Source organism: Eptatretus burgeri, chromosome 14, assembly GCF_056783735.1.
Source record: "Eptatretus burgeri isolate ZD-2024b chromosome 14, Ebu_testis_v1, whole genome shotgun sequence".
In the NCBI taxonomy this organism is placed as follows: domain Eukaryota; kingdom Metazoa; phylum Chordata; class Myxini; order Myxiniformes; family Myxinidae; genus Eptatretus; species Eptatretus burgeri.
Window position 1 is genome coordinate 64365229 of NC_140974.1, and position 27463 is coordinate 64392691.

Genomic DNA, 27463 nt, shown 5'->3' on the forward strand with positions numbered 1-27463 from the left:
AGGACACATTTGTCCTTGTTCTTTTCTAATTTTACATCCCTTTCGTCCGTGGGAAGACATAAAGCAGCAACCCGGCTGATACATCAAAATTCAATTACTCGATTTGATTATTTTAATTGCATTTATTTTGTTCTCAGTAAGGCAGCCTTACTGCTGGGTAGCTATCATTTATTGGAAGCGCAGCTGTGCCGTGGATGCTGTGCCCCCATACCAGTGCAATGGTACTCATTTCACTGACCTGGGAAAGATGGCAAGCTGAGTCAACCCCACCTGGTGTAAATTGCACAGCCAACGGGACTCGAGGGTGTTTTTTTATCTTTATCAAAGATGTTGTCTCCAACATCAAGGTTGCACACCTGCAGGACCTTCGTTCTCGGATCACACCTGCATGCGTGCGTACTGGTGGACACAAACAAGCTGAGCCGAACATGGCAAGAACTCATGTACCGCCTTGATGTCCTGCACGTGACAAACGGAGCTCACATTGAAGTGTATCGATGGTGTGCACAAAACTTTATGATCATTCCGTATCACGTAAACTAAAGGGTATTGTTGTTTCATTTGTGGCTCTAAATATATTAACAACAAAAGTTGTCCAGGTCTTTTTGGAACACCCGTATTATACATCACGGTTATATAGCTCGGATAGATTCCAACTGCACTTATCGGAGTTCTGAAGCATGAAGCCGATACCTTGACAAGTCCCGTGACGCCATTCAGTACCAACCTTTTGATATTTGATGATCCTTTTAACATTCCCTTTGGTCATTTGACACTGAACGGAAAACTTATTGGGAGGGCATGGAAATTGTGAATATGACCGATCTGAAGATGTCTTTGGCTTCACACAGGAGCAAGGCAGGCCTTCACACAGGCTTCACTTTGGCTTCACATGGCAGTTCGTCATATTGCGGCAGGTAGCGAAAGAAAGGAAGAAGGTCGTAGAGTGGTTGCACTCTTTGGGGGTCGTTCGTTTTGAGTGTGAGAGAGCTGGGAGGACCTCGACCCGACCTTGACTGGGTCTCTTGTTGGGTCCTGTCTGCAGCCCTGATCCCCACCTCGGACTCCGCCCTACTCGACCTGGGCTCCTTCGCAGACACGGTCTCCACGCGTGCGGCCGTGGACCGAGCCGCACGACCATTGACAGGTGCTGCACCACGAAGCATCCCTTCTCTCCAACGTTCAGGTACCTGAAAGAACTGCGACCTCAGCTCACCTCCCTTTCTGGCTGCGGGGGTCCTTTGCCATACATCTGGGTTTATTTTAGTCTGAGTGCGCATCTGAGTGTGTGGCACCGTCTTTAAGTAGAATTGCAAAAGTGTTTTTATCTGATCATTGTAAATCTTGCCTGTTTTATTCCCGCGTAAGTCTGATCTGTGTCCTTCTTTTTTAAGTTGATTGTAAATAAATTATTGCAGAAATGTTTCCAGTTCGTTTCTGTCCTTTCCTCCATTGGTCCAGCATGTTTTGGATCTGAGTTTTAGCCGGGTCTTTATTCCCGATATTCTGTTCATTCTAGCCGGTACATCCTTGGTAGTTCCGCTTGGCTGCATCCGATCCGGAAAGGTGGTTGGTAGAGTAATCCGGATCGGGCAAGGCGTATCGAGGGTATGGTTCCCTGCTAGTCAAAACCGCGTGGTTAATTAGGTAAATTGGTTCAAGACAAAAAGACCCTACGCCACACGGTTGAGTTATTGGCGTCCACGGTCGGTTAAGCGGCCCACCGCCTCACGGAATTATCCGTGAGCGACGGCCTACAATTCCGGGAGTCCAGTGGGAGACGACGTAACTCCCCCACCTAGTGGTCGTTTCTCGCCACCGGACCGCCGGCCCGCAACAGTTTTATTATATCGATAGATCTGCAGAGCAGTGTGAAATTACAAAATCATCATATTTATTAACACCAAAGATGTCGCTGCACTTTTCTTCAAAGAAAAAACTAAATTCAGGAGTGATCGAGGCAGCTGTCTGCTGCCTTATATACTACCCAGGTTCAATTTTTCATCTGATTGAAAAATTTGTAATCTTCCTGGAGGTTTGGATTCATTTAACACAACTTTACTTAATAACTTTTTCTCTCTGAGGAGTGTTCCCATATTTCAGGGTGGGACAGAAAGACAGGCAGCATTCGCCTATTATATACTCGCAGAGGTACCCTCACCTTGTACGGAAGGAATTTAGATTTAGATATTAAAAAATACGGCCCGTGGGCCCTGGTCAGTTCCGACTTCATCGATATTGGACACATTCATTGTTTTTATTATGGCCCTAATGAACTTCATCCTCATTAAGACTCATTATCTTTCCTCCTGGACAAAAATTCGGAAAAAACGCTCAGACAAGCTGTAGACATTATTCCATAGAACTATTATACCGAACCAAAAGCAAAAACTATGAATAGTCTACGAGTTTTAGGACTTTGAAGATTAATTGATTCGACTAATTAACTAAGTCAATTAGTGACAAATCTGAAATTTTATTGCGGGAGGTTCTGCGGCATCTCCCCAAGTATCATCCCTCCGAGTTTCAAGTCATTCTGACCACAGGTTGCAGAATAATAATCGAAAGATTGATTGTGGATAGTCGGACGGACGTATCATCTCCTTGGTTGGAAAGGGCACCCCTCTTCACTCCCCACCCCCTCTTCCATGGGCACTCCACCCCCTCTTCCATGGACCCACATTTTATAAGTCACTTCCTTCGGAACTGACTAACTGGAAGGGCACTCGGTAGAGCGCATACCTCCGCCTGGCTGATTAGTTCACTTTTTGTATCCCACTGATAGGCAGGATCTGGATTCAGACGTGAACTAAAATTTAATCATTGTCCTTGTCAAATACCCGAACACGCCACCAACCAAAGGGTATTTGCTTGGGATCCTAGGATCCTGACTTCAAATCCCACTCTGCTGTTGAATTAATACCAGGTGAGGTTGACTTTGCCTATCATCCTTCCGAGGTCGGCAAAATGAGTGCCAACTTGCTGGAATCCTGTGTCGGAGTGGCGGACCCGTCCAGGATTGTGTGCAATAGCCAAGGAGACTGCTTAGGCCAGCACCAACGCCCTGCACAGAGTATGGTCCCAATGGATGGATGTATATATCGTTTTTGGCCCAATCTCACAATGGTGAAGAATCCTATCCTGTATCAAATATACACCTAGTAGTAACCCCATCATATTTCACACCGTTTGGAATCGTCTCGGAATCCTCAAATGGAGACGCAAGAAAACATTTTCAAATCCACAGAGTAGGGGTTTGTTCAAACTGGGGGAGGTATCCGCTCTACCGAGTTCCATTCTAGTTAAGCCTGTTACACGCACGTGCCGAATATATGTGCCATGTATACACGTGCCAGATGCACTTTGCTTTCTATTGAAAATTGAATCGTATTTTCCAATTCGCAAAGTGAAGTTGCATTCATGTGACAAAGTATGAATAATCCCTGAAATCAAGGTATTAATCCACAAACGGCAAACAACATTTTACCATGAAGATATTCAGAAATGGAAAAGATTAAGAAGCAAGGTCAGGTACACTATAGTGAAAGGTAAAACAGAGTATTATTTCACTCACATCCATCTGAAATGCTCCAACCTCTCGGCATGGTTCCGTGAAATCCGTGTTTGAACTGGAAACCAATGGGATCATGGTGCCAATGTCTGTGCCTGAAGTAGACATGCAGGATATCTCGGCAATTGCGAACACTGTTAATGATTGTTCTATTTCTGTTCCTTCTCATCAAGACTCTCTTCATATGACTGTTTCCAGCTTACCTTCCAGCTCAAAAACCATGCCCAACGTGGGCCTCGTGTGCCCAAATATAGCTGCATGGAAATGGAATTACCCCATTAATACTGGGCCTTTTTGCCCTTCCCTGCATCTGCTGCTGGCCTTCAGTATCCCGCTCTTCCAACCATTCTCAATTGTCATGAGCCGCCAGCTACTCATGACTCCCAACTTCTATATCACATGACCAAGCACTTTTGAAAACCAAATTAGCCTAAGACTGATACCAGCCCACATTGGCCTTCCTCTTTCTAATCTCTCTACCGCTAAACCACTTCGTTTTTATCCGCTGTCCTGTGGCAGGTCAGGTATGGAAGCATGCGCCGGAGTAGCGCATCGCTGCGTCCACTTTACGCCGGTACTCCAGAGGCTTCTGTCTGGACACTCCCCAGGCAGATGCCTGGCCCATCCCCATCTCCTTCATATGCTGATCAACCTGCTGCAACCACGAGGAATAGGGTTGGCCCATTGGCCTCCTCCACTCACGAGGCTCCCTCACTGAGAGAATATGGTGAGCAGGATCAGCGTCAGGAAAACGAGCCACATGTCCATAGAGCCACAGCTGATGCTCATGGACTATGCAGGAAGCAAATCTCATTTGAGTCTCTCTCAGTAACCGCTCATTGGACACAAAGTCCGACCAGCGATAGATAGCCAAGGATTATCCAAAGAAACCTGGTGCCAAAGGACGTAAGTCTCCATCTCAGATCCCTGGGCAGAGTCCAAGGCTCACATCCATAGAGCAAGAATGGAAGCACCAAGGAACTGAAGACTCAGCCTTTCGTCCTCCCATACAGGTACCGGCAGCGCCACACCCCATGATCCAGTGAATCCACAACTCCCCAGGCCTGACCGAGACGTCTGTTGACCTCTGGCTCACAGCCAGCAGAGACATGAATATCACTGCCAAGGGAAGTGAATCTCTCCGTGACCTCAACATGCTCACCACAAACAGGTCTAGACAGGATAGCAGCATCCAAGATGTCATTGAAAGCCTGGATCTTAGTTTTGATCCAGAAACCTGTAATCCCAGCGGCTCTCACTCCTCATTTAGAACTTCAAGGGCCCCCAAAAAGATATCCAGAGTCTCCGCAATCTGCGAAATCCACAAGTCTCATCTGCGAAATAAAGGTCAGAGATCTTGACATTCCCAAACGATGCACCGCAGCTTGATCTCTCTGACATCCTCCCCAGAATCCAGTCCAGACAAGTGCTGAAAAGTGTGGGGGCCAGTACACACCCCTGATGAACTCCAGTAACAACTGGAAATAAGTCAGAGATGGTACCACCACATCTCACAGCACTCTCAGTGCCAGAGTATAGTTCAGACATCAGATTGATCAGTTTTGATGGCACCCCACGAAGACCAAGAATCATCCAGAGGGCATCCCGATTCACTGAATCAAACACTTTACAGGGATCAACATAGGCTGCAAGTAGCTCCTGCCGAAACTCTCGTCTGCGTTCGGTGAGGACCCAAAGAGCAAGGATACGGTCAATCGTTGATCTCTTTGGTGTAAAGCCTGACCGCTCTGGATGCTGGTGCTCAAGCAGATGGTGGCAAACCCAATCCAGAATTATCCAAGCAAAGACCTTGCCCGGCACTGAGAGCAGCGTCACCCCTCGGTAGTTGTTGCAGTCTTGGCGATCACCCTTCCCTTTCCAGAGAGGGACAACAAGGCCCCTCTTCCAGTCAGTTGGGATGACGCCTCCGTTCCAGGCAGAGCACAGAACTGCATGCAATGACACGAGTACAGCATTTCCACCAGCGTTGAGAAGTTCAGCATGGATGCCACAAATCCCAGGAGCTTGACCCCGTTTCATGAGGTTCACCGCAGGCTGTGTTTCCACAAATGAAGGTGGACCACAGTTGATTGGAGGGTCAGCAATCAGGGAAGTAACACCCATGACACCCAACTCGATAGCTGGTGGATCAGCCTAGTACAGCCACTAAAAGTAACTGGCCCAGCGGGCCTTCACTTCGGACTCCTCTGTCAAGAGCCTACCACCCTCTGCTTTAACTGCAGTACACCGAGGGATGGGCTTGAATGAACGCAATGCGCGATTCCCCTATAAGCAGGACTAGGTGTCCTGTCCATCAAAATCGATGGACTTCAGTGTCCTGTCCATCACCTGTCCACAGGTGATGCTCTACCCTCTAACAGATTCCTCACACATAAGCCTCCTTGTCCACCCTTAGTGCACGTACAGTTTTACACCTCAGCTCTCTGAACAGCTCAGCTCTGCCATTCAGCCTGACCCTGCGACTCTGGTCAATGGTATCCAGGGTCCCTTGAGAGACAAGATTATTCTTTGCCCTATGGTGAGTTCTAAGACATCTACCGGCAACATCAAGGAGGGTGGTCTTGAAGGCACTCCACAACTCTTCAGGATCCCTCAAAGCACCCAGACCCCCAAATCTCCACTCAGCTTGTTCACAAACTCCTCAGCTACCCTCTCATTCTTGAGCTTGCCAACATCCAGCCAAGGCTGGGATCGTACCATTCTCCTGGAGTTAAGCTGCAACTTCAGAGTTGCTACAACAAGCCTGTGGTCGGTATTGAGGAATTGAGCACTCCGGTAGCCCTTGCAGTTCTGGAGCATCCTCCAGCAATCATCAACGAGCACATGGTCAATCTCCTTTGCCATACCACCAGCGTTGGAATACCAAGTCCAGCGATGAGCCTGTGGGCACTTAAACCATGAACCGGCCACCCTAAGTCCATGACTTCTTGCAAAGTCAAGGAACCTAGTGCTATTCTGGTTTACAGTTCCAGACCCATGTGGGGACCAACACATGTCTCATAGCCATCCCCATCAATTCCAGTCGATGCATTGAAATCGCGCAAGACGAGAAGAGTATCTCACCTGAGGCACTGATCAACCACATATTTGAGCGTGGCACAGAATGCGTCCTTCATAGTGAGATCACTCGCCCCAGTTGGAGCACATACAGAGACCAGGGAAACGACACCCAAGGAGTGACAAATCCTTCGTCTCATAATACGCTCGTTGAGCGGTGTTACCTCAAGTATTATTGGAGTCAGCTTATTGGACACAGCTGCAGGAACTCCTTGGGCATGGTAACCATCAGAGCGACCAGACCAACAGTAGGTGTAACCACCCATCATGATCTCGCCCCAATCCGGTCTCTGAACCTCAGAGAGTGCTGCAATACCGTTGTTCAAACGCTTGAGATCAGACGATAATGGAGACAGGTGATCATCCTCTCTTTGGGATAAGACATTCCAGGTACCCACCCAAATGGACCACCTCAGGTTAACCCAAGGAGACTGCCGTCTGGTGGACGACATCTCAGCACCACCACGACACACATTACTGCATTCTGACCTGGGAAGGTTACCCCGTGGTTTCCCTCCTACCATCAAATAATGGGGGTCCCGAAGGCTTTGCCCCAATCTCGTCATCCGGTGAGCTGCCTTCAAGTCTTTCCACAGATTCCCAATGGGATTCAATTCTGGGCTTTGGTTGTATGCTTCCAGAATCTCAGAGTGCATTTGTGTCACAATAACGTATTCTCTTGGTTTTGTTCACTTTCTCTGGAAGGGAGGCGGTCATGTACAGGATGGGGGAAAGGGCTTGGTCGTGCACCAGAGGGTGGATGTTGGTGCACATGAATGGGGTTGGGTGCTCCCAGAGAGAGGGAGTGGGGGGTGATATGTTTCGGAGGGAAGTTTGGGGGGTACAGAATGAGGGGAGAGGTTGGGTGTATCGTGTGGTGAGGGTAGGTATGGCAGGGGTGGGTGGGGGTTAGGTGTGTCTGAGGCGAGTGGAAGTGTGGGGTATTTGGGGAGGGAGTGGTGTGTACCAGAAGTGGTTATTCAGACTGGTTCTTGGCTCTTTATTCCGGCTGGTACTTGCCTCTCAGGCAGGTGTTTGGCTCTTTATTCAGGCTGCTATTTGGCTGTCATGCTGGTACATCAGATGGGGTTTACTCAGTCTGTCATCCTTCCATGGTTGGCGAAATGAGGACCAGTACACTGGTTTTCAGGGCATCCCATCAGCGGCAGGGTCGCACTCTCAGCCAATGGAGGATTTAATGCAAGTTTCATTAATAATATGAGTTCGCAATAACAAGGGACACGGGGGAGTGCAGCTTGGTCTCTGAACATTTCATTGGTTGGAGTATCGTTTTGTGTCCGACAACGGCGGCCATCTTTGTGAAACGTGACGAAGCACGTCGAAACCGCTTTGTCCTCTTACCTGGCGGCATGGAAAGCGGTTGATACGGAACGAGTCGCCTGGCAAGCGATAGCAAGCCGCTCGAGGCCTGCAGTTTTCGTGTGTGGTGACACGATGCCGGTGATGAAAGCTGCGACACTGAAGTGATGTTTTACGGTCAAGTGAGACGACACCTGTTCAGCAACGTTTAAAACGACGTGTGAAACGTGTTTCTGTGGTATAGCCTGCGGGCCTGCGGGGCAGGGCATGATGGGGGGGGGGAGTGGTCGGCGTGATCATCGTGTCTGCCAGGGATATAAGGAGTGCGCGCCGCCTGAGGCGTCGTAGTGGATGCCGTAGTCGCCACGGCTTGTGTGTGTATTGAGTGCGTAATAAAGGAGAGCTGCGGGCAAAGTACGCCCGCACTCTCGCTTGTGCAACACAGCCCGGCTCGACTGTTCCTCCGCTCGTGTCTGCCTGCTAAGCATCCCTACCACGACACTACAGTTGGCTGACGAGGATGGTTGAATACGGACTTATGCCTGTTTTCGGCAAGGATGTTCGGATCGGCGTGATCAGTTGGCTGGGTTCGGAGCGGCAGCGAGTGACTCAGCGCGCCCCGCGCGGTTCGAGGTTCCGGAGGAGGACGCATCGCGAAGAGCGTATCGCCGGTTCGCTCGCCGCGCGCGCAGGCTCCGGAGCCAGGAGGCTCGCCAGCGCGGCCAGCTCAGGCATGACAGGAAGTCGGGGCACGGCGCACGGACGCGTGCCCGCCTTCGTCGGAGTCGACTTCGGCCACGTCGAGTGGGCAATGGCCGCGCTCGGTGTTCGTTTTATTGAGGCACGACAAATCGGGGGATTGATTTCTGCAAGGCCACGGCTAAAGAACGAGGACACGCACTTCGGCTCGGGCGCGGCGTTGGACGTCGCGCAAGCTCTGAGGAATGTCCGGGGTCTCGATGGTCGGTGCGCAGCAGATGTTCCGGAGGTCAGCGCGATGTGCCAGGCGCGCACGGCCGCGCGCACGGTCTGCGGCGCGGGTCGTGGGCGAGCGTTGCAATGCAATCACTCGGACGGCAGTCTGAGCACTCGGGGGCATCTACGGTGTGTGTGCCGGGAGTCATCGCCCATCATAACAGTCATAGATGGCGGTGTGCGAAGCGATCCTTCCGTCCCGGGTCGAGACCTACTGCCAGTACGGTGTCCGGTGCATGGCGTACACGGTAACGCCCCGGATCGAGTTTTGCAGCCTGGGCACAGAGATCCCAGCGACCCGGAACGGGAGATACTGCCGATATTAAACCTGCCTTCAATTGGTCCGGAGGTGACAAGATCAGTGGCAGGGGAGGTTGAGATGACCGGGGCACTGATGCTGCCCGTGTTGAGCCTGGTTTCAGTTGGTCCGACGGTGACAGGTCCGATGCCAGTGGGGGTCGAAGTGATCGGGGCACTGATCGGGTGTCGAGTTGAGTCCACTCGTGCTGCCCTCGCATTGCACACGTACACCGGCGAAGCGGTTGCACCGCGTGCGGTGGCCGACGGCTCGGGCCTCTACCGGGGTCGAAGCGCCCTACTCTCGGTGTTCGTGGTGCGAGGGGAGGGGCCCGGGAGGGGCCCGCCCTTTTGGGTCGGGACTGGCTGACGCACCTCGGTCTGGATCTCCAGTTCGTACCTCCAGGTGCGCCGGTGCTTCCTTCGTTGCTTTCTTCGATTTCCGAGGGCGAGGTTCTGGCGGCGGGAGCTGCATTGATGCAACGGGAGCGGCCGTTCGTTGCTGCCTGCAACGGTGATATGCGGTGCGGAAGCAACGGGAGCCGTGCCAGCTCTCGCGATGAGCTCTCGCGCTTCGGCTGCGTTCATGGTGCGAGGTGCGCCTGTGTTGTTCGGGCAGCTTCAACGGCGAGTTGCGGCGAGCCGGTCGCGTTCAAGGAAGTCACGGGTTGCAACATCGAGTCGACAACCAAGAGACGGACTCGTGATGTGGGTTATGGGCTGCTGTTCATTGCATATTTGTTTTGCCTTGCTCGAGTGATGCGGTTTAATGGTATTGAAATAAATGCCGACAGTTCCTGTGTGAGAATAGAATTGGTTGAGATCATTCGATGGGATTTGCATTATGATCGATATGAGGTGGAGGCTTTGGGAGCGATGGTGGCAAATAAAGAGGTTTTGTTGGCCTCCCATTTCCCCGGGCCGCAGGTGGTTGCTTTGTCATGTGCAGGGATTTTATCGAAAGAACGCGCTGTACGAGAAAATGAGTTTGCAATTGTACCAACGATATTCTTATTGATTTATGACGAGCCTGTGGTTGAAGTGTGGTTTGAATGGAGTTGCTACCGTCTAACTGCCGTGTGGGTCTCGGAGATCGACTCGGAGCCGGAGCTGGTGCGCTGTTCAGCGTTACCCCCACCTCTGGTTTCGGCAAGGTCAGACGTGCCTGGCGCCTGGGGCGCGGCTCTCTGTTCTCTCTCGAGGCCGTTTGGACGTGCGTTGGAATCTCAACTGATTGTGGTGCGTGGGTTGTTGTGGGGCATTGGTTGCATCCAGCCAGCGGCGCTGTTCAGCGCCCTCACCCAAGGTCAATCGGGTCTGGCGCTGGCGCCACGCCTTCCAGACAGCGGGCTTCCGGCCTCGGAATGTTTATCTGCTTCAGGTCTGGCTGGGGGAGATGTGCCGCCTTGTTGGCCGGAGGCGTTTGATGGTGCCGGGGGAGGTTTGCTCGGGAGGTCGCCGCGACCTCGCCAAAGGCCATGTAAGCGTGAGCCGCCTGGGGGCGTTTTTGCTGCGTAGTGCTGCTGTGCTTCTCGCCTTGCTGCTTCATATCGGTAACGCGGTCAGAGTTTGGTAGGTGCTTTGTGCAACTCCGTCTTCGGAACCTGGCCGTTGCTGCTTCACTCGCTCGCATCGACACGTTATATGATGTGATGTGCTTTTATACTATGCTGCTTCTTTTTTGTACCTTGTCTGCTTTATACCGTGGTATTTCGTGCTGTTTATGCTTATTATGATGATGATCATTTAATATTCATAGTTTTAGGAGGGAGGAGTGTGGTATAGCCTGCGGGCCTGCGGGGCAGGGCATGATGGGGGGGGGGGGGGAGTGGTCGGCGTGATCATCGTGTCTGCCAGGGATATAAGGAGTGCGCGCCGCCTGAGGCGTCGTAGTGGATGCCGTAGTCGCCACGGCTTGTGTGTGTATTGAGTGCGTAATAAAGGAGAGCTGCGGGCAAAGTACGCCCGCACTCCCGCTTGTGCAACACAGCCCGGCTCGACTGTTCCTCCGCTCGTGTCTGCCTGCTAAGCATCTCTACCACGACACTACAGTTTCCACAACCCTTCCGTACATCATTGGACCGGTGTAGGTATTGTTGTACAAAACGGTATTTTCTCAGAGCATTCCGTGTGAGATTCGTTCAAAAACAACGACATCCGTTTTTCCAGTGACTCGAGTTGTGCTAACCAAGATGGCGGCACGGCAGCGACACGTCACATGGGTTGTGCTAAGCAATATGGCGGCACGGCGGCGACACGTCACGCGGGTTGTGCTTCTTCGATGTCTTTTACAATTCAATGAAAACGAATCGTGATTAGAAGTAAAATGCTCAGATACTCTATTCTGCAGTTGTACATTTATATTCGCCTCGATCCACATCACATCGACCGTACCTTGGTAACTGTTGCTTGGTAACCGTTGCGCGTGCTTAATGGGCCTCAGGCTTCTGACGTTAAGTTCGTTGGAAGGAAACTGGTGTTTAATTTAATTTTTACCTTCCCGGATGTTCCATGGATTATTTAATCGAAAGGATAATTCCCAAAGGATTAATAAGATAATTTAAATACTCTCCAGAAATAACATTTAATGGCGGCGAGTTGTGACGTCACCACAACCAACGAATTAAAATGTATTAATTATGGACAATAGAGGGCCAAGTGTTCCGATTTTTCATTTCATGACCTGAAAATCTGGTGGGCGTGAAATTGGTATGATAATATAAAAAAAAAAAAATGAAATAATGTTCATGACTTGTCACAAGTGAGATTCTTGTACGTTAGCCTGTGATATAATGTTGAAATTTAGAATTTTATTCACAAAATCTCTGTTTAGCCTCAAACGCATTTCGATGTACAGTATTGACCAATGAGGATCGCGCTACAAACATTGTCTGGTTGCGAGTAAACAATATGGCTGCTAGTGACGACGACGACGACGACGACGACGACGACGACGACGACGACGACGACGACGACGACGACGACGACGACGACGACGACGACGACGACGACGACGACGACGACGACGACGACGACGACGACGACGACGACGACGCATTTATCCGGCTAAAAGATCAAGTTTAATACTTTTTACTGACAGAACATGGCCGCGATATTTGCAATTTGTTCTTTGGTGGCAGAATTTAGAAGGTGATCAAGCTGAAATTGCGAGAAATTTCATGAAGAACCACGCTGACGAATTCGACGAACATGGCAACAGTACGGTACCAATACCGGCTATAGCTACACCGAAAGATGAAGCGTTTCATCAAGTGTGTTATTCACGATTTACCGACAAACAACGAGTGAGCAAGGTGCGAAGCAGCATGAAAAAGAGAAAACAAAATACAGCCAATACTGGTAGGTTGAATAACTTGAATAATAAATCATGACAATGCTTCAAAACTTAGGTTTATTTTTTATTATTTTTTTTTTGTGAGGTATATTTAACGTAAAATTATTTTGTGTGTAGTCTTGAACGATTTTGAACTTGAAGGAACCGTCCAATATTTATGCAAGGAGGTATGAAACAAATACATTTTTAAAAGGAAGTCTGAGGAAGTGGGGGAAGGAATCATAACTCGACGTCGAGACATCTTTTAACTGGACTGACATTTTCTTGATGGATCTCGAGTCCTCCATTATCAGTACATAGACATCCGCTGTACATTTATTTTAAGAAGTGAAGAGTTCAAGCATCAAAAATAATACACATACCTCTTGTGTAATCATCTGAAAGATGCTGTAGATCTTCTCTACACAGTTTAGAAGCACCACAAGAGAGTGCATTTCAACATACCAAATTCAAGGGATGAAAAATTGGATTGTTTTCTGAGTACAATTTTTCCAAGTCTGCCAGGCAATATTGAGGTGATCTGTCATGTTTATCTCAAACATCATGAGGTGTGAATCGGAACGTGCTGTGGGATTATAATTATCCACGACCGCCCACTAAACCCTCTTCACTGTTTCCCAGCTAAAGCATTGGAGCCCAACAAACCTCCCATGTTTGGTGCTATTTCTTGTTTGTGCAGCAGATATGAATACACTTCCCTGTAACTCAGCATACATCTGAGTTACAGTTACTGGAACTAGGGGGGGAATACCAAGTAAATGCCGCAACAATTATAATGTCTGTTTATTTTCTTAAAGTAGGTCCTGTATTTAGAAGGAACAAATTATTCTGTGTACAGTATTTGTACGTAGCCTGACAGATGTTGAATGGACTGTCCAATATTTATGCATGGGCAGAGGGGCCGAGGTGATACAGATAAATTAAAGAAAAAGGAAATCTCAGGGGGAACCCAACATTATTTTTGGGCGTTTACCATGTTGACTGGCAATCTGACATTTCTGTGTTAACATGTACGTACTGATATTTCTCTATTATTGCATCCATTTCATTCATTTTTACTACTTTTTTGGGGTCTGAATTAATAAATATTGCTGCCATGACCAATGTGAACATGACATCATATAGTTTGTGTTGTTTTTTTTTTTTTACTGTGTAAATGGCTTTTTCAAATGTAACATACACCTGGTGTCTACTGGTGTTTTGGGGCAGTGGTTCTCGGTAACGTACCACAATATCGCTTGTGGAAAAAAATAGGATGTTTTGGGGGTCATAAGGCTTCATCCCACACCCTTCTTGCCCAATCCCTAGGTTCAGGTCATGAAATTAAAAAAACAAATATGTATCCACCCTATGGCCCACAGTCTACAAGTAATTAGTTTAAAATGTGGGAACCTCACCGTGGGGAGTGTGTAAGCTTATGTGTTACAACTGGACAATCATCCACAAGGCCAAGACCTGGAGTTCTTCATCTGGACTGGACTGGACAATCATCCGCAAGGCCAAGTTCTTCTCAATATTCCTCATGTACAACAGCCATATGTAACGGGGGGGGGGGGATCGAGCCCCACACGGGACCACATCCGCTTCTCTAGAATCTGACCGTGCAATTGCCCACTCAGACCACTCGGTCACCCATCCCCACAGGTTTAAATTGAGGGTTTTATCCCTCTTAACCGTCAGGGAACGAGGATTTCACTCACGCACCACTCATCATATCGTATAACCACATTTTAAACCCTTTTAACCACCCGGGGATGTGGATAATTTCAAAAGCTGAAGTCCGTTTAATTAAAGTTTATTCAAAAGTAATAAACTGCAGCAATAAAGACAGGTAATAGTAATATATCCTCCAATCTAAACCAAAACCTGGTGAGATGATGCTCAGGAAGGCGATTGGCTTGGGTTTAACCTTCCGCTGTTAAACATCACAGTGGGTCCCCGAAGGCCAAGCCCTGGATTATGGGGAGTGTTGTACAAGGGTTGGTTAGTTCATTGTCACCAAGCCCCGGATTATGGGGAGTGTTGTACAAGGGTTGGTTAGTTCATTGTCACCAAGCCCCGGATTATGGGGAGTGTTGTACAAGGGTTGGTTAGTTCATTGTCACCAAGCCCCGGATTATGGGGAGTGTTGTACAAGGGTTGGTGAGTTCATTGTCACCAAGCCCCGGATTATGGGGAGTGTTGTGCAAGGGTTGGTTTGTTCATTGTCACCAAGCCCCGGATTATGGGGAGTGTTGTACAAGGGTTGGTTAGTTCATTGTCACCAAGCCCCGGATTATGGGGAGTGTTGTACAAGGGTTGGTTAGTTCATTGTCACCAAGCCCCGGATTATGGGGAGTGTTGTACAAGGGTTGGATAGTTCATTGTCACCAAGCCCCGGATTATGGGGAGTGTTGTACAAGGGTTGGTTAGTTCATTGTCACCAAGCCCCGGAGTATGGGGAGTGTTGTACAAGGGTTGGTTAGTTCATTGTCACCAAGCCCCGGATTATGGGGAGTGTTGTACAAGGGTTGGTTAGTTCATTGTCACCAAGCCCCGGATTATGGGGAGTGTTGTACAAGGGTTGGTTAGTTCATTGTCACCAAGCCCCGGATTATGGGGAGTGTTGTATAAGGGTTGGTTAGTTCATTGTCACCAAGCCCCGGATTATGGGGAGTGTTGTACAAGGGTTGGATAGTTCATTGTCACCAAGCCCCGGATTATGGGGAGTATTGTACAAGGGTTGGATAGTTCATTGTCACCAAGCCCCGGATTATGGGGAGTGTTGTACAAGGGTTGGATAGTTCATTGTCACCAAGCCCCGGATTATGGGGAGTGTTGTACAAGGGTTGGTTAGTTCATTGTCACCAAGCCCCGGAGTATGGGGAGTGTTGTACAAGGGTTGGTTAGTTCATTGTCACCAAGCCCCGGATTATGGGGAGTGTTGTACAAGGGTTGGTTAGTTCATTGTCACCAAGCCCCGGATTATGGGGAGTGTTGTACAACGGTTGGTTAGTTCACTGTCACCAAGCCCCGGATTATGGGGAGTATTGTACAAGGGTTGGTTAGTGTCATGTTCTGTGAAGCTACCGCCACGCGCATGCGCAGTGTGTGCCTCCCTCGGTAATAAACGTGGAGTTTCGACTTTTGTGATGTCTGGCCTTTCACCCTGCAATCCTTCGGATCGCAACGCGTTTACAATCCACAATTGGCGACGAGTTTACTGCTTTGCCAAGTCGGCATTGCTCACTATGGCGTCCGTAGGGATTCTGGTGGAGTACCAGCCGGATGAGGACTGGGAAGACTTTGCTGATCGATTGGGACAATACTTCATCACGAACAGGATGGTGGTGGTGGAAGATGCTGATCGTCGCCGGGCCGTTCTGCTCACAGTGTGTGGCAAAACAACATATGTCCTGATGAAGGATCTGGTTACTCCCGATAAACCGAAGGACAAAACATTCAATGAACTGATCGAGATTGTGGCCAGACACCACAAGCCGAAACCCGGGAAAATCGTGTCCCGGTACAAGTTCTACACTCATGGAAGAAAGGGAGGTCAGTCGGTGTCCGAGTTTGTTGCTGACCTTCGCAGATTGGCTGAACGTTGTAAATTCGGTGCCACGTTGGATGAGATGTTGAGAGATGTTTTCGTTATTGGCATCAATAACGAGACGATCCTCCGGAAATTGTTGGTTGTTCCCGATCTCTATCTGACTAAAGCTGTGTCAATCGCAACTACCTGCTTGACTGCGGATGAGGGGCTGCGTGTTATCAGCGGCAGAGAGCGAGACTCCCAGCGGAGTTCATACAATGATGTTAACAAACTGAACTCATCATCATCATCAGCTGTGAAACCCAGCGATCCTCAATTTCACAGATCTGCTCAACACATCACCTCGTTTCGTAATGTGAGCTCATCTGTGCCAAAGCAGAGCAGTGGATCGTCGGGTTCTCCAACAGGTAAACTGTGTTGGCATTGTCGGTGCAGGCATTTACCCCACCTGTGTCGTTTCAAACATTGCTCCTGTTCGAACTGTGGGAAACTTAGCCATCTATGTAAGATGTGTCGCCAGACATCCCAACACGGTACGAATCACCACATGATCGGTTTGGCCACGTCAGTGACCGGTGGTGAAGCAATAACCCCTGCTTCAAAGGAGCATGATTTGCTCAGTTTGTCGGATGAAAGCAAACCCCTTGTGGTGGATGTCAGGGTGAATGACATTGCCGTGGAGATGGAGCAGGACACCGGGGCCAGCCAGTCAATCATGAGTTCTGCAACTTTCAATAGGCTGTTCAGCCAGGAGACAGCAAGGCCAGTACTCAAACCGGTGAATGCCAAGTTGCAAACTTACACCGATGAACTGATACCTGTGATTGGTAGTGCAGAGGTGAAGGTCACCTCCAATGATGTGTCACGGAAACTACCCTTGTGGATCATTCAGGGAAATGGGCTGACATTGTTTGGGCGTAATTGGTTTGAATTCATCAAACTCGATTGGCCTGTGATCAAATTGATGGCTTGTGATGTTAATCACAATACCATTTTTGACAAATACCCCTCATTGTTTGGAGGTGGTGGTGTCGGCACCTTGAAAGCTGTTAAAGCCAAAATCTATGTGGATGAGAGTGCTAAGCCAATCTTTTGCAAAGCGAGGTCTGTACCTCACATGATGCGTCCAAAGATCGAGGCAGAGCTCCACCGCCTGCAGATGGAAGGTGTTATCAGTCCTGTTGAGCTCAGTGATTGGGCATGTCCAATTGTTCCTGTATTAAAGTCAGGTGGTAGTGTTCGGATTTGTGGTGATTACAAAACAACAATCAACAGGTATTCCAAACAGGAACATTATCCTCTGTCCAAGGCAGATGATTTGTTCGGTACGCTTTCTGGTGGAAAGAAGTTTAGCCGCCTGGATTTGGAATCTGCTAATACTCAGATATTGCTTGATGTGGACTCCAAGAAGTATACATGTTGTAACACTCACAAGGGGTTGTTTGTTTATAACCGCTGTCCTTTCGGAATCAAATCAGCCGCTGCTCTATTTCAACGCAATATGGAGAATCTGCTGAAAGCAATTCCAAATGTAGTAGTGTTTCAAGATGATGTGTTGATCACCTGCCGCAATCATGCTGAACATTTGTGTAACCTTGCGGCGGTTCTCAAATGTCTTGTTGAAGCCGGTGTTAAGGTGAAACACGACAAATGTCGATTTATGTTACCCCAAGTGGAATTTCTCAGTCGTATTGTCAGTGCTGATGGCATCAGGCCCACCACATCCAAGACGGAAGCTATCAAGGATGCTCCGACTCCTGCGAACATGACCGAGCTCAAAGCTTTCCTGGGTATGTTGAACTATTACTGTTTCTTCCGAATCTGAGCACCATCCTTGAGCCTCTCCACAAACTCCTTCGTAAAGGTGTTGAATGGCGATGGTGTACGCAGTGTCGTAAGGCGTTTGCTGAGGCAAAACGGTTACTGTGTACATCCAAAGTGTTGGTGTACTACGATACTGCTAAACCATTGGTTCTCAGCTGTGATGCCTCGTCTTATGGCATTGGCTGTGTGTTACAGCAACGTAATGACGGTATACTACGGCCTGTAGCCTATGCATCACGCACTTTGTCAGCAGCGGAGCGTAACTTCTCCATGGTTGAAAAAGAAGCTCTCGCATGAATTTTTGGTGTAACAAAGATGCATCAGTATCTCTTCTGTCGACAATTTGAACTTGTAACCGACCACAAACCATTGCAATCCCTGTTCAATGAGAGTAAGGGAATTAACCCACAGGCCTCTGCACGCATTCAGCATTGGGCTGAGAAGTTTGTAGCCTATGAGTACTCTAGTGCAGGGGTTCTTAACCTTTTGATGATTCCAGACCCCCAATGGATTGCCCAACATGATCCCATACCCCCTTCACTTGACTGTCAAAATCATCATCATCACCAGTCCAATTAGTTGACAGTATGAATTCCAAAGATGTCAATAGCTGGAATTTATTTTAGATATGGATAGCTAGGAATAGAACATGAAAGGCAATGATAAGCATTTATCATATATATTTACAAAAAAAACAAAAAACCGAGAAATTACAAACAGCTACAATTATCTAAAGCCGCTGTCACACCTTGAAGTTTTAGCCAACGTATGGCAACGTATCAACATGTATGTAAAACGCTGGCGTACGCTGAACTATTGATGTTTTAAAAAAAAAATTTGGGCGTATAATAACGTGTTGGACGTATGCATAACGTATTAGTAATGTACACAGAACTATTTAATCACATATAGATAACTTATACCAACGAATGCTGAGCGTGTTGTCGGCGTTCACAACCTATGCCCAACGATAGTCTAACTTATGCATAGCGAGCGGCAGCGTATTGCCGACAATCACGTGGCGTAGGCTATTAATTGGCTGCGCCTCGACGATTCAAATCATAACCGCACGAGACATCGAAGTGTGAAGCCACTGTCACACCTTGATGTTTTAGCCAATGTATGCCGACGTATGAAAAATTAGCCGAACCAAGCTGGCATACGTCAAATACGTTATGGGTAAGTTTTGTATACGTTAATAGCACGCTGGCATACGTCGTAGTACACTGGCATACGTCATTGTACGCCGAGTACGTCGAGAAATTTTCAGCATGTTGAAAATTTCTCGACGTACTCGACGTATGACACACATTCCACATCCGCTGGCATAAGTTGTAGGCACGCTACGCGATCGTTGATACACGTCGACACACGTTACTTGTAAGGTACTCATAAGTCGAAACACGTCAATGTAATGGTTAGCGTCAGTGTTCCAGACTCCCCTTTTTTTTTTCTTTTTTTTTTCGGTATGACGGTTATGATTTAAATCGTTGAGCGGAAGCCTTTTAATTATATTATGTTATAACCGCACTAGAAATCGAAGTGTCAACATGACCGTCATACCGAAGAAAAAAAAATTAAAAAAAAAACCAGGCAGTCTGGAACACTGACGCAAACCATTACCTTGACGTGTTTCGACTTATGAGTACCTTACAAGTAACGTGTGTCAACGATCGCGTAACGTGCCAACAACGCGTTACTCATAGGATAGAAATAAGTTTCGGGTACGCTAAACATTACCTCGACGTGTTTCGACTTATGAGTAACGTGTGTCAACGATCGCGTAACGTGCCTACAACTTATGGCCAGCATTATGCGGAACGTGTGAGTCATACGCTGGCATACGTCGGGAAATTTCAAGCATGGAAAATTTGTCTAACAGCTCGACGAACTACGACGTTTGCCAGCGTTCTACGACGTATGCCAGCATACTATGACGTATGCCAGCATGTTCTTAACGTATACAAACTTACCCAGAACGTATTCGACGTGTGCCGGCGTTTTAGCCCAATTTTGCATACGTCAGGCGTACGTTAGCTAAATCGTCCAGGTGTGACAGGGCCTTTACAATATAACTTTGATTCACCTATTTCAGATTATGAATCAGCAACTTTATTTCTTGTAGTTGAGTTTTATTACACAAGCCTGGTGTTGGCGCAGTGGTTAGGGCAGCGGCTTGGGATCCAAAAGGTCCTGAGTTCAAGCCCCGTTGGGCCACTGAATTAATACACCAGGGGGTTGACTCAGCCTGTCATCTTTTCGAGGTCGGTGAAATGAGTACCAGTTTACTGGGCAGGTGTATACCCCGGTTAAAATAGGTGTACCATATCCCTGTGTCGTAAGAGGTGACCAGGGTTGCGTCAGGAAGGGCATCCGGCGTAAAACATGTGCCAAATCACGATGTGAATCATACAGATGATCCGCTGTGGCGACCCCAAACGGGAGCAGCCGAAAGAAGAAGAAGAGAGTTGAGTTTTATTACACAAAAGAAGAAAACAAACTTGAATGTGCAAGTTTTTCAATATCTCGACTACATAACACACACTCTTACTAATCTAGTGAGATATTTGATGTTGTTTTTGTGCAATCAAAATATGGAATCGGGGTACAGTTACTGACAATGCTACTCGCATGTCATCTGATACTTCAAGTCGATTTCTCCACTTCATTTCAGATTTAATAATGCAGAGAATCCTGTTTCACAAAGGTACGTAGTTGTGAAGGGAACCAAAACATTCATTGCCCTCATAGCCAAGTTTGGGTAAGCTGCGATTTGCTCACACCAAAACTGCTTGACATCCATCCCAGCCCTTTCAAAATCAGCTTTCTTTCTTGGGTCTTCTTGGAAGTCAATGAAATCATCCTTTGCTGAATCGTTGTCACTCAATCTCGATATGTCAAACGAGAAAGGGTTTTGGATCGAAACAGATTCGATGCTAAGATCATCAATATCTGAGAAGTAACCTTCAGAATTTGTTCATTGGACTTCCAAATGGTTCTTGACTTCTTGAAGTATTTCTGCAGGCAATGATTTACCATCTCCAATTAGAATATTGTCAAGGATTGGAAAGTTTGCCAGGTTTCCGCTTTCAACACGGCGACTCCAAATAGGTAATTTCCTTGTAAATGCGACAACTTTTCCCCTGGCTTGAATAATGTCCACATGCCTTCCTTGCATTGACATGTTCAATTCATTGAGGAGACGAAAAATATCAGCCAAATATCCCAGGCTAAAGGCCCAGTCACACCTTGACGTTTTAGCCAGCAATGGCAACGTATTAAAATGTATGTAAAACGCTGGCTCACGTTGAACTTTTGATGTTTTTTTTATAGATTCGGACGTATGCATAACATATTAGTAACGGACACAGAACGTTTCGTTGTGTTATAGCTAACTTATACCAACGAATTCCTGAGCCTGTTGTCGGCCTTCCCAACCTATGCCCAACGATAGTCTAACTTATGCATAGCGCGCTGCACGCATCGCCGACGATGACGTGACGTAGCTTATTAAAAGGCTGCCGCACAACGATTCAAATCATAACCGCCACGGAAATGGAAGTGTCAACATCGCAGTCACACCTTGGCGATCTTGCCAGCGTATGCCGACATCTGAAAAATGCGTCTAAAACGCTGGCGAATGTCGAATACGGCATGGGTAAGTTTGGTATGCGTGAATAAAATGCTAAAGTACGCTATCATATGTCGTATTAAGTGGAATACGTCTTGTAATTATAAACGTGTTAAACATTTTACGACGTACTTGCCGTATGACACACGTTCCGCATGCGATGGGAATAAGTTGTACGCACTATATGCAAACGTTGGCACACGTCGACAAAAGTTACTTGTAAGGTGCTCATAAGTCGAAACATTCAAGGTAATGGTTGGCGTCAGTGTTCCAGACTCCCTGTTTTTATATTTTTTTTATTTTATTTTTTCTTCGGTATGACGGTGATGTCGACACTTCGATTTCTAATGCGGTTATGATTTAAATCGTTGAGCGGCAGCCTTTTAATTATATTATATTATAACCGCACTAGAAATCGAAGTGTCGACATCACCGTCATACCGAAGACGAAGAAAAAAACAAAACCCCAGGGAGTCTGGAACACTGACGCTAACCATTACCTTGACGTGTTTCGACTTGTGAGTACCTTACAAATAACGTGTGTCAACGATCGCGTAACGTGCCTACAACACGTTACTCATAGGTTAGAAATAAGTTTCGGGTACGCTAGACATTACCTCGACGTGTTTCGACTTATGAGTAACTTACAAGTAACGTGTGTCGACGTGTGTAAACAATCGCGTAACATGGCTACAACTTATGGCCAGCGTTATGCGGAACGTGCGAGTCATACGCTGGCATAAGTCTTAAAATTTCAAGCATGGAAACTTTGAGGACAACCGAAAAGTACAACGTTTAAAGCCAGCGTACAACGACGCATGGCAGTGTTTTTCAGCGTGCTCTCAATGTTATCAAAACTTACCCATAACGTATTCGACGTGTACCAGCATTTTACACAAATTTTCCAAAAATCGGCATAAGCTGGCTAAAACGTCAAGGTGTGACTGGGCCTTAACAATAAAATGTTCATCTTAAATGATTTGCTTGGGGGGATTGTTGATGCTTGAGGAATTCGATAATTTCATCCCGAATTTCCACTACACGTTTGAAAACACGGCCACGACTCGGTCAACGTACCTCTGTGTGGTACAATAATACACTATGTTCCGCTCCAATCTCATCACAGAATTTTTGAAATAGCCGATGATTCAATGCACGTCCACGAATAAAGTTGACTGTTTGTACAACTATTCCCATCACTTCTTTAAGTTTCTTTGGCAATGTTTTGGATGCCAAAGCTTGGCGATGCAGAACACAGTGTGTGGTGAGCACATGTGGAGCTTTCTCCTTGACCATAGCAACAAATCCAGATTTTTTGCCAATCATGGCAGGAGCTCCATCCTTACAAATAGACCCAATCAAATCCCATCCTCACTCATGGCGATCCAAGAACGATTGGATCAGCTTGAATACATCAATTTCTTTGGTTGTTGTTTCGAGTCGTTCACAAAATAAAAACTCTTCCTTGATGTTCTTTTCATGTGCGTAGCGTACAAATACAAGCAATTGACTGTGGTTTGAAACGTCAGTTGATTCATCAATCTGCATGCTGATTTTTGCAGGACTCTGTTTAATCTCACTGACAACTTGGGTTGTTATGTCCTGACTCATGTCTTTAATTCTGTGGCGTACAGCGTCGTTGGACAAGGGCACCTGACTCAATTGCTTCAGGGCATCCTCTCCCAGAACGATGGTGTTGGCCGCAGACTTTATTTGACCCTTCAGCTCAAGAGGGAAAGGCGAGCTGAGGGCAGGGGCCTATTCTTGTACCTGTCCGCCTCGTGCGGTCTGGTCGAGCTTGTCCGGTCACGGGACTTGAATCCGCCGCCAACAACGCAGCACCAAGCACCAGGGACCAGGAACGACGCAACGGACGCCAGCCAGCATGGGAACGGACCAGACGAGACGAGCACCCGAGGGTATACGAGAGCACCAGCAGTCAAGACGAGGCTTCTTCTCTTTTTACTTCTTTCACGGCAGGGCGAACCTTCTCTTTTCCTCTCGACGGCTCGCCACCTCCTCTTATCTTTCCCCTCCCCTTGCGGGTTGAGAGAACCGCTCTGAGCCACTCGCCTCCGGATTGGACAAGGGGCAAACATCCCATCTGGCTGGACGGGGCCACCCCTGAGGTGGTCAGCCTCCTGATTGGAGGAGGCGTCGGGGGGGGGGTGTCGAGGCGTCTCGGAGGCCCGCCCCCCCCCGAAGAGGCTCCGTAGTAGCTTTCGGCACGCTGGCCTCCCATTGGCCGGGGTGTGCGTGCGATGCTCGCCCTTCTCTCATTGGCTGGAGGAAACGTTCCATGCGCTTCCTCGGGGTGGAGCCTCGAGCTGAGGCGATGGGGGCTCCGCCCATGCCTTCAGCCAAAAACACGTGGGCAATGGCGACCGGTTTTAGTGAGGGACGGTGCCGTTGTTGTTGTTGTTGTTGTTGTTGCAGTAGATGTATAAAACCTGACTATAAAATAACTCACAGCGCACACACAAAATTCCCATTAGACATAGGGGATGGATTCTAACTATAAACACATACTTATCGAAATAACTAAGCTTTGGGACTGCTGTCTGTCTGTGTGCAAATGGCTTCCAGATTTGCAACAATATAAACTGCTCGATGTAATGAGCTAATTTTGATTGCACTGTAAACTGCCTGGTGAGATTCATGAAGGTGCTGGAACGTTCTCAGGCGAAACTTCCAGAATGGACGAGAATTTGCAGGAAGGCACGGGATTGTTTTGCGATACTATATAAACCCGTGAGAGGGAGGTGTACAGAGATGGGTGACATGTGACAAGAAGTGCATTTTGATCATCCCCACGCATGATTTAACTCCGATGAGTGAACAAGGTGTTAACGTCCAGAGCAGTTGTTAACACGTGGAGCCGATTACAATCAGGTTGATTAAAACTCATTAAGATTGTGTCTTGGGAAAGAATCCCTTTGAGCTCTTGAATCATCCTTGTGAACGGGCCAGCGTACAATAGAGAACAACGCGACAAGATAATCGTTCAACAGCCATAGTAGACGAGGTGAAGACGCGTGAGTTGTGCCGGCAGGACTGGGTCACTGGGCGGCGGAAACAACTCAATGCGGGGAATCGGAGTTGGACATTGTATGTAATGGTGAACTTACTCATTTTACTTTGTATCTTTATTTGAAATGCATGTTTCAAAAATGTCATGCTGTTTATGTGGTCATTTGTAATGTCACTCTGAAGTCACAGACACCAAGTCACCAACTGACAAAGATCCATTTGAGTGGTAGCCAACCTGAAGGTTCATTCATGACCCTGGATTGCAGTCGTTAGAGTTCAGTGCCACAAGCAACATACGTACACTAAAAGGAAAGAAAAAACCCCAAAGGTGCGCATATCCCCTCACCCCCAACAACATTGTTATGGTTTTGGAAAACCCACCCCAGGGGGAGAGCATAATTGGACATGTACGTTCCTGACCCGAGGATCAGTTATTTAATTAGTCTTTGTTTTGATAGTCCTTGGTCCCTTGTCAAAGGGCTGTTCAGAGGGAATGCATTGGATAGACTGTATTTGACCCATTGAATGTCGTTCCCCCTCCCCCTCTGTTACTTTCAATCATCCCTCCTTCACACCATCGGTCCATTTCCCCCTCTCTCTCTCAATCTGCCAATTACCTCCCCTTCATCAAACATCCTTTCAACAATCCCTCCTTCACCCCCACCAGTATTACCTTCAATCCCGCAGCCGTTTGGTCATCCCTCGGTCTGGCAGAATCCATTTCCATTTTCCCTCCATTCGTACGTTACTTCATTGGGCATGTTCGACCCGTCTGTGGTCGTTAACCCATCAGGCCAATTGGATTACTTTCATTGCATGAGACTAAGCCCATTATCGCATGCATGTTCACGACACTTGGTGTTCATTATGGCCTGCGAAGAACTGCACTTCTCGCAAGTGTGGTTCAGTGAGTGAATTTTTGTGCGAGGGAGGGGGCGGGGCCTTCCGTCGTGGCCTTGGGCACGTAAATGGAGGGTGGGGGCTTCCGTCGTGGCCTTGGGCGCGTAAATGGAGGGGCTTCGTTGAAAGTTCCCTCGGAATGGCGAGGCATTTCCCAGAAATTATGCCGTGGACCCACCCCCATCACGTGCAGACTAATGAGAGAGAGAGAGAGAGAGAGAGAGACAGACAGACAGACAGACAGACAGACAGACAGACTGACTGACTGACTTGTAGGAGAATCGAAGAGCCAATATAGCTGATATAAAGAAGAAGCAGAAAGGCAAAAAAGTGAATGGGACAAGGTCACATGAGCAGAAGACTCATGATGGGAGGAATAAAACGTGTGAGGGGGTGAAAGAAAGGAAAGTTTCACGAGCAGTTGGTGTCGAGCTTCTGCGGAAAAACAACACTCCTTCCACGAACGTCATCCTGCCCTCTCGATCCTGTCAGCCACGAAGGGCGAGGAGGGTGAATGGCGGCACCTCATCGAGGGGGGCCTGAGTAGGAAGAATCCGAGGTGGAGGATGGCGAGCCGCCAAAATAGCTCATATATCTGGGATGCCAGAGAGAATTCACCTGCTGGGTCTGGGCACCAGAAGCTAAGGTGGAGGACGGAGAGTTGCACATTGAACTCGCATATCTGAGACACCGGAGAGGACTCGCCGACTGGGTCTCGGCACCCTAGGAACGCGGCTAAGTGTCCCCATCACCACTTCCCATGTTCCCCATCCATTTTCCTTCACATTCTCCTGCATATTTGTGTGAGATGAGGGAGAGAAGGAAAGACTGCTTTCATTTTCTCCATTCATTCATTACATTCATTGCTAAGAAGAACACGTGTTTTGGTTAAATCTGCTCTCATGTACCTTTTTGATTTCTTGCTGATAAATACTTGTTTTTAAATGATTGCTTGTTTGTGTATTTGTAATAAATAATTATTTGTTGCTATTTCCAATCTGTCTCGGTTGTCTTTTCCTTTAGTGGTCCGATGCAGCGCACAAGTATAGTTAGACGGGACGTTCTACCCCAATAATTTGCTTTGTTAGGCAGCGCACACTCACTGTAATGCTCGGCAGTAATCTGAGTGTGCGCTGAGTGCATGTGACCCTAATTAGCTGGCCGTCGACAGGTAAGGTATCACATGAATGGCGCCTCTGTCGGTCAAAGCCTGAGTGCTCCTTCATGAGATCTTGGATGAGCTGTCAATTTCAAACTGATGCCTTTTCCCATTGCTGCTGCTACAACTCCTTATTGTTAGAGCAAGTGTTTTCTACTAACTACTCATTAAAAAAAAATCCATTGCCTTCATTCGTTTTTCCCACCTGTGGAACCTACTTCCACATTCTCTTCAATCTCATTCTTCCCTCCAGATCTTGAAGACAGCTGTTCACCACCATCTCAGATCATCCCCAATCCAAAACCATGATACTTTCTCCCCTCATCAACACACCCCAAGCCCTTCTTTCAAATTTTCACTTTTTTCCCCTCCTTAGAGTTTCCTTCTGTATTCATCTTGTCCACCCCACACCCATGATTTGAGTGTGCGTGGGAACGAGATTGGTGTGATGGAACGAGATGAGTAAGTAAGGTCGACACATATTAGCACAGATGGCTGAACAGATCATGAATCGAGGTGATGATCCTACATGTCACAGCTCCTGATCTTCTGTCTCACCAACTGCCATGCTTTTTCCTGTCCACAGATCATTTTAGATGGGTTTCCTAAGCCAATGAATGATCTCTGCTTTCAAATTTTTCGACCTAGGAAAAGGAGTTAATAAAAAAATTAAATAGAAAACTCAAGGAAAAACAAAATACAAGTGCAGTTGTGGTTCCTGAATTTGATGTCCCGGAAATTGTGGGTTCCAATCGGCTGAAGGCAACAATATACTGCACAAGAAAATA

At 47.6% G+C, this 27463-nt stretch overlaps 1 protein-coding gene across 6 annotated transcripts in view; it reads left to right on the top strand.

Moving 5' to 3' along the window:
• The first annotated feature begins 12030 nt into the window (after positions 1–12030).
• The window catches only part of BMAL1 (basic helix-loop-helix ARNT like 1), a 107057-nt gene continuing 91624 nt past the window's right edge, over positions 12031–27463 (top strand). For 3 of the 6 annotated variants that reach the window (XR_015051334.1, XR_015051333.1, XM_085855245.1), the window contains exon 1: positions 12035–12601. Coding sequence is in view for 4 of the 6 variants with exons in the window: in XM_085855245.1 (XP_085711371.1) it covers positions 12421–12601 (181 nt within the window). In the remaining 2 variants the exon portion in view is untranslated. Of the gene's footprint in view, positions 12602–27463 lie in introns of all 6 variants that reach the window. The other 3 variants (XM_085855250.1, XM_085855247.1, XM_085855246.1) reach the window with 3 other exon arrangements.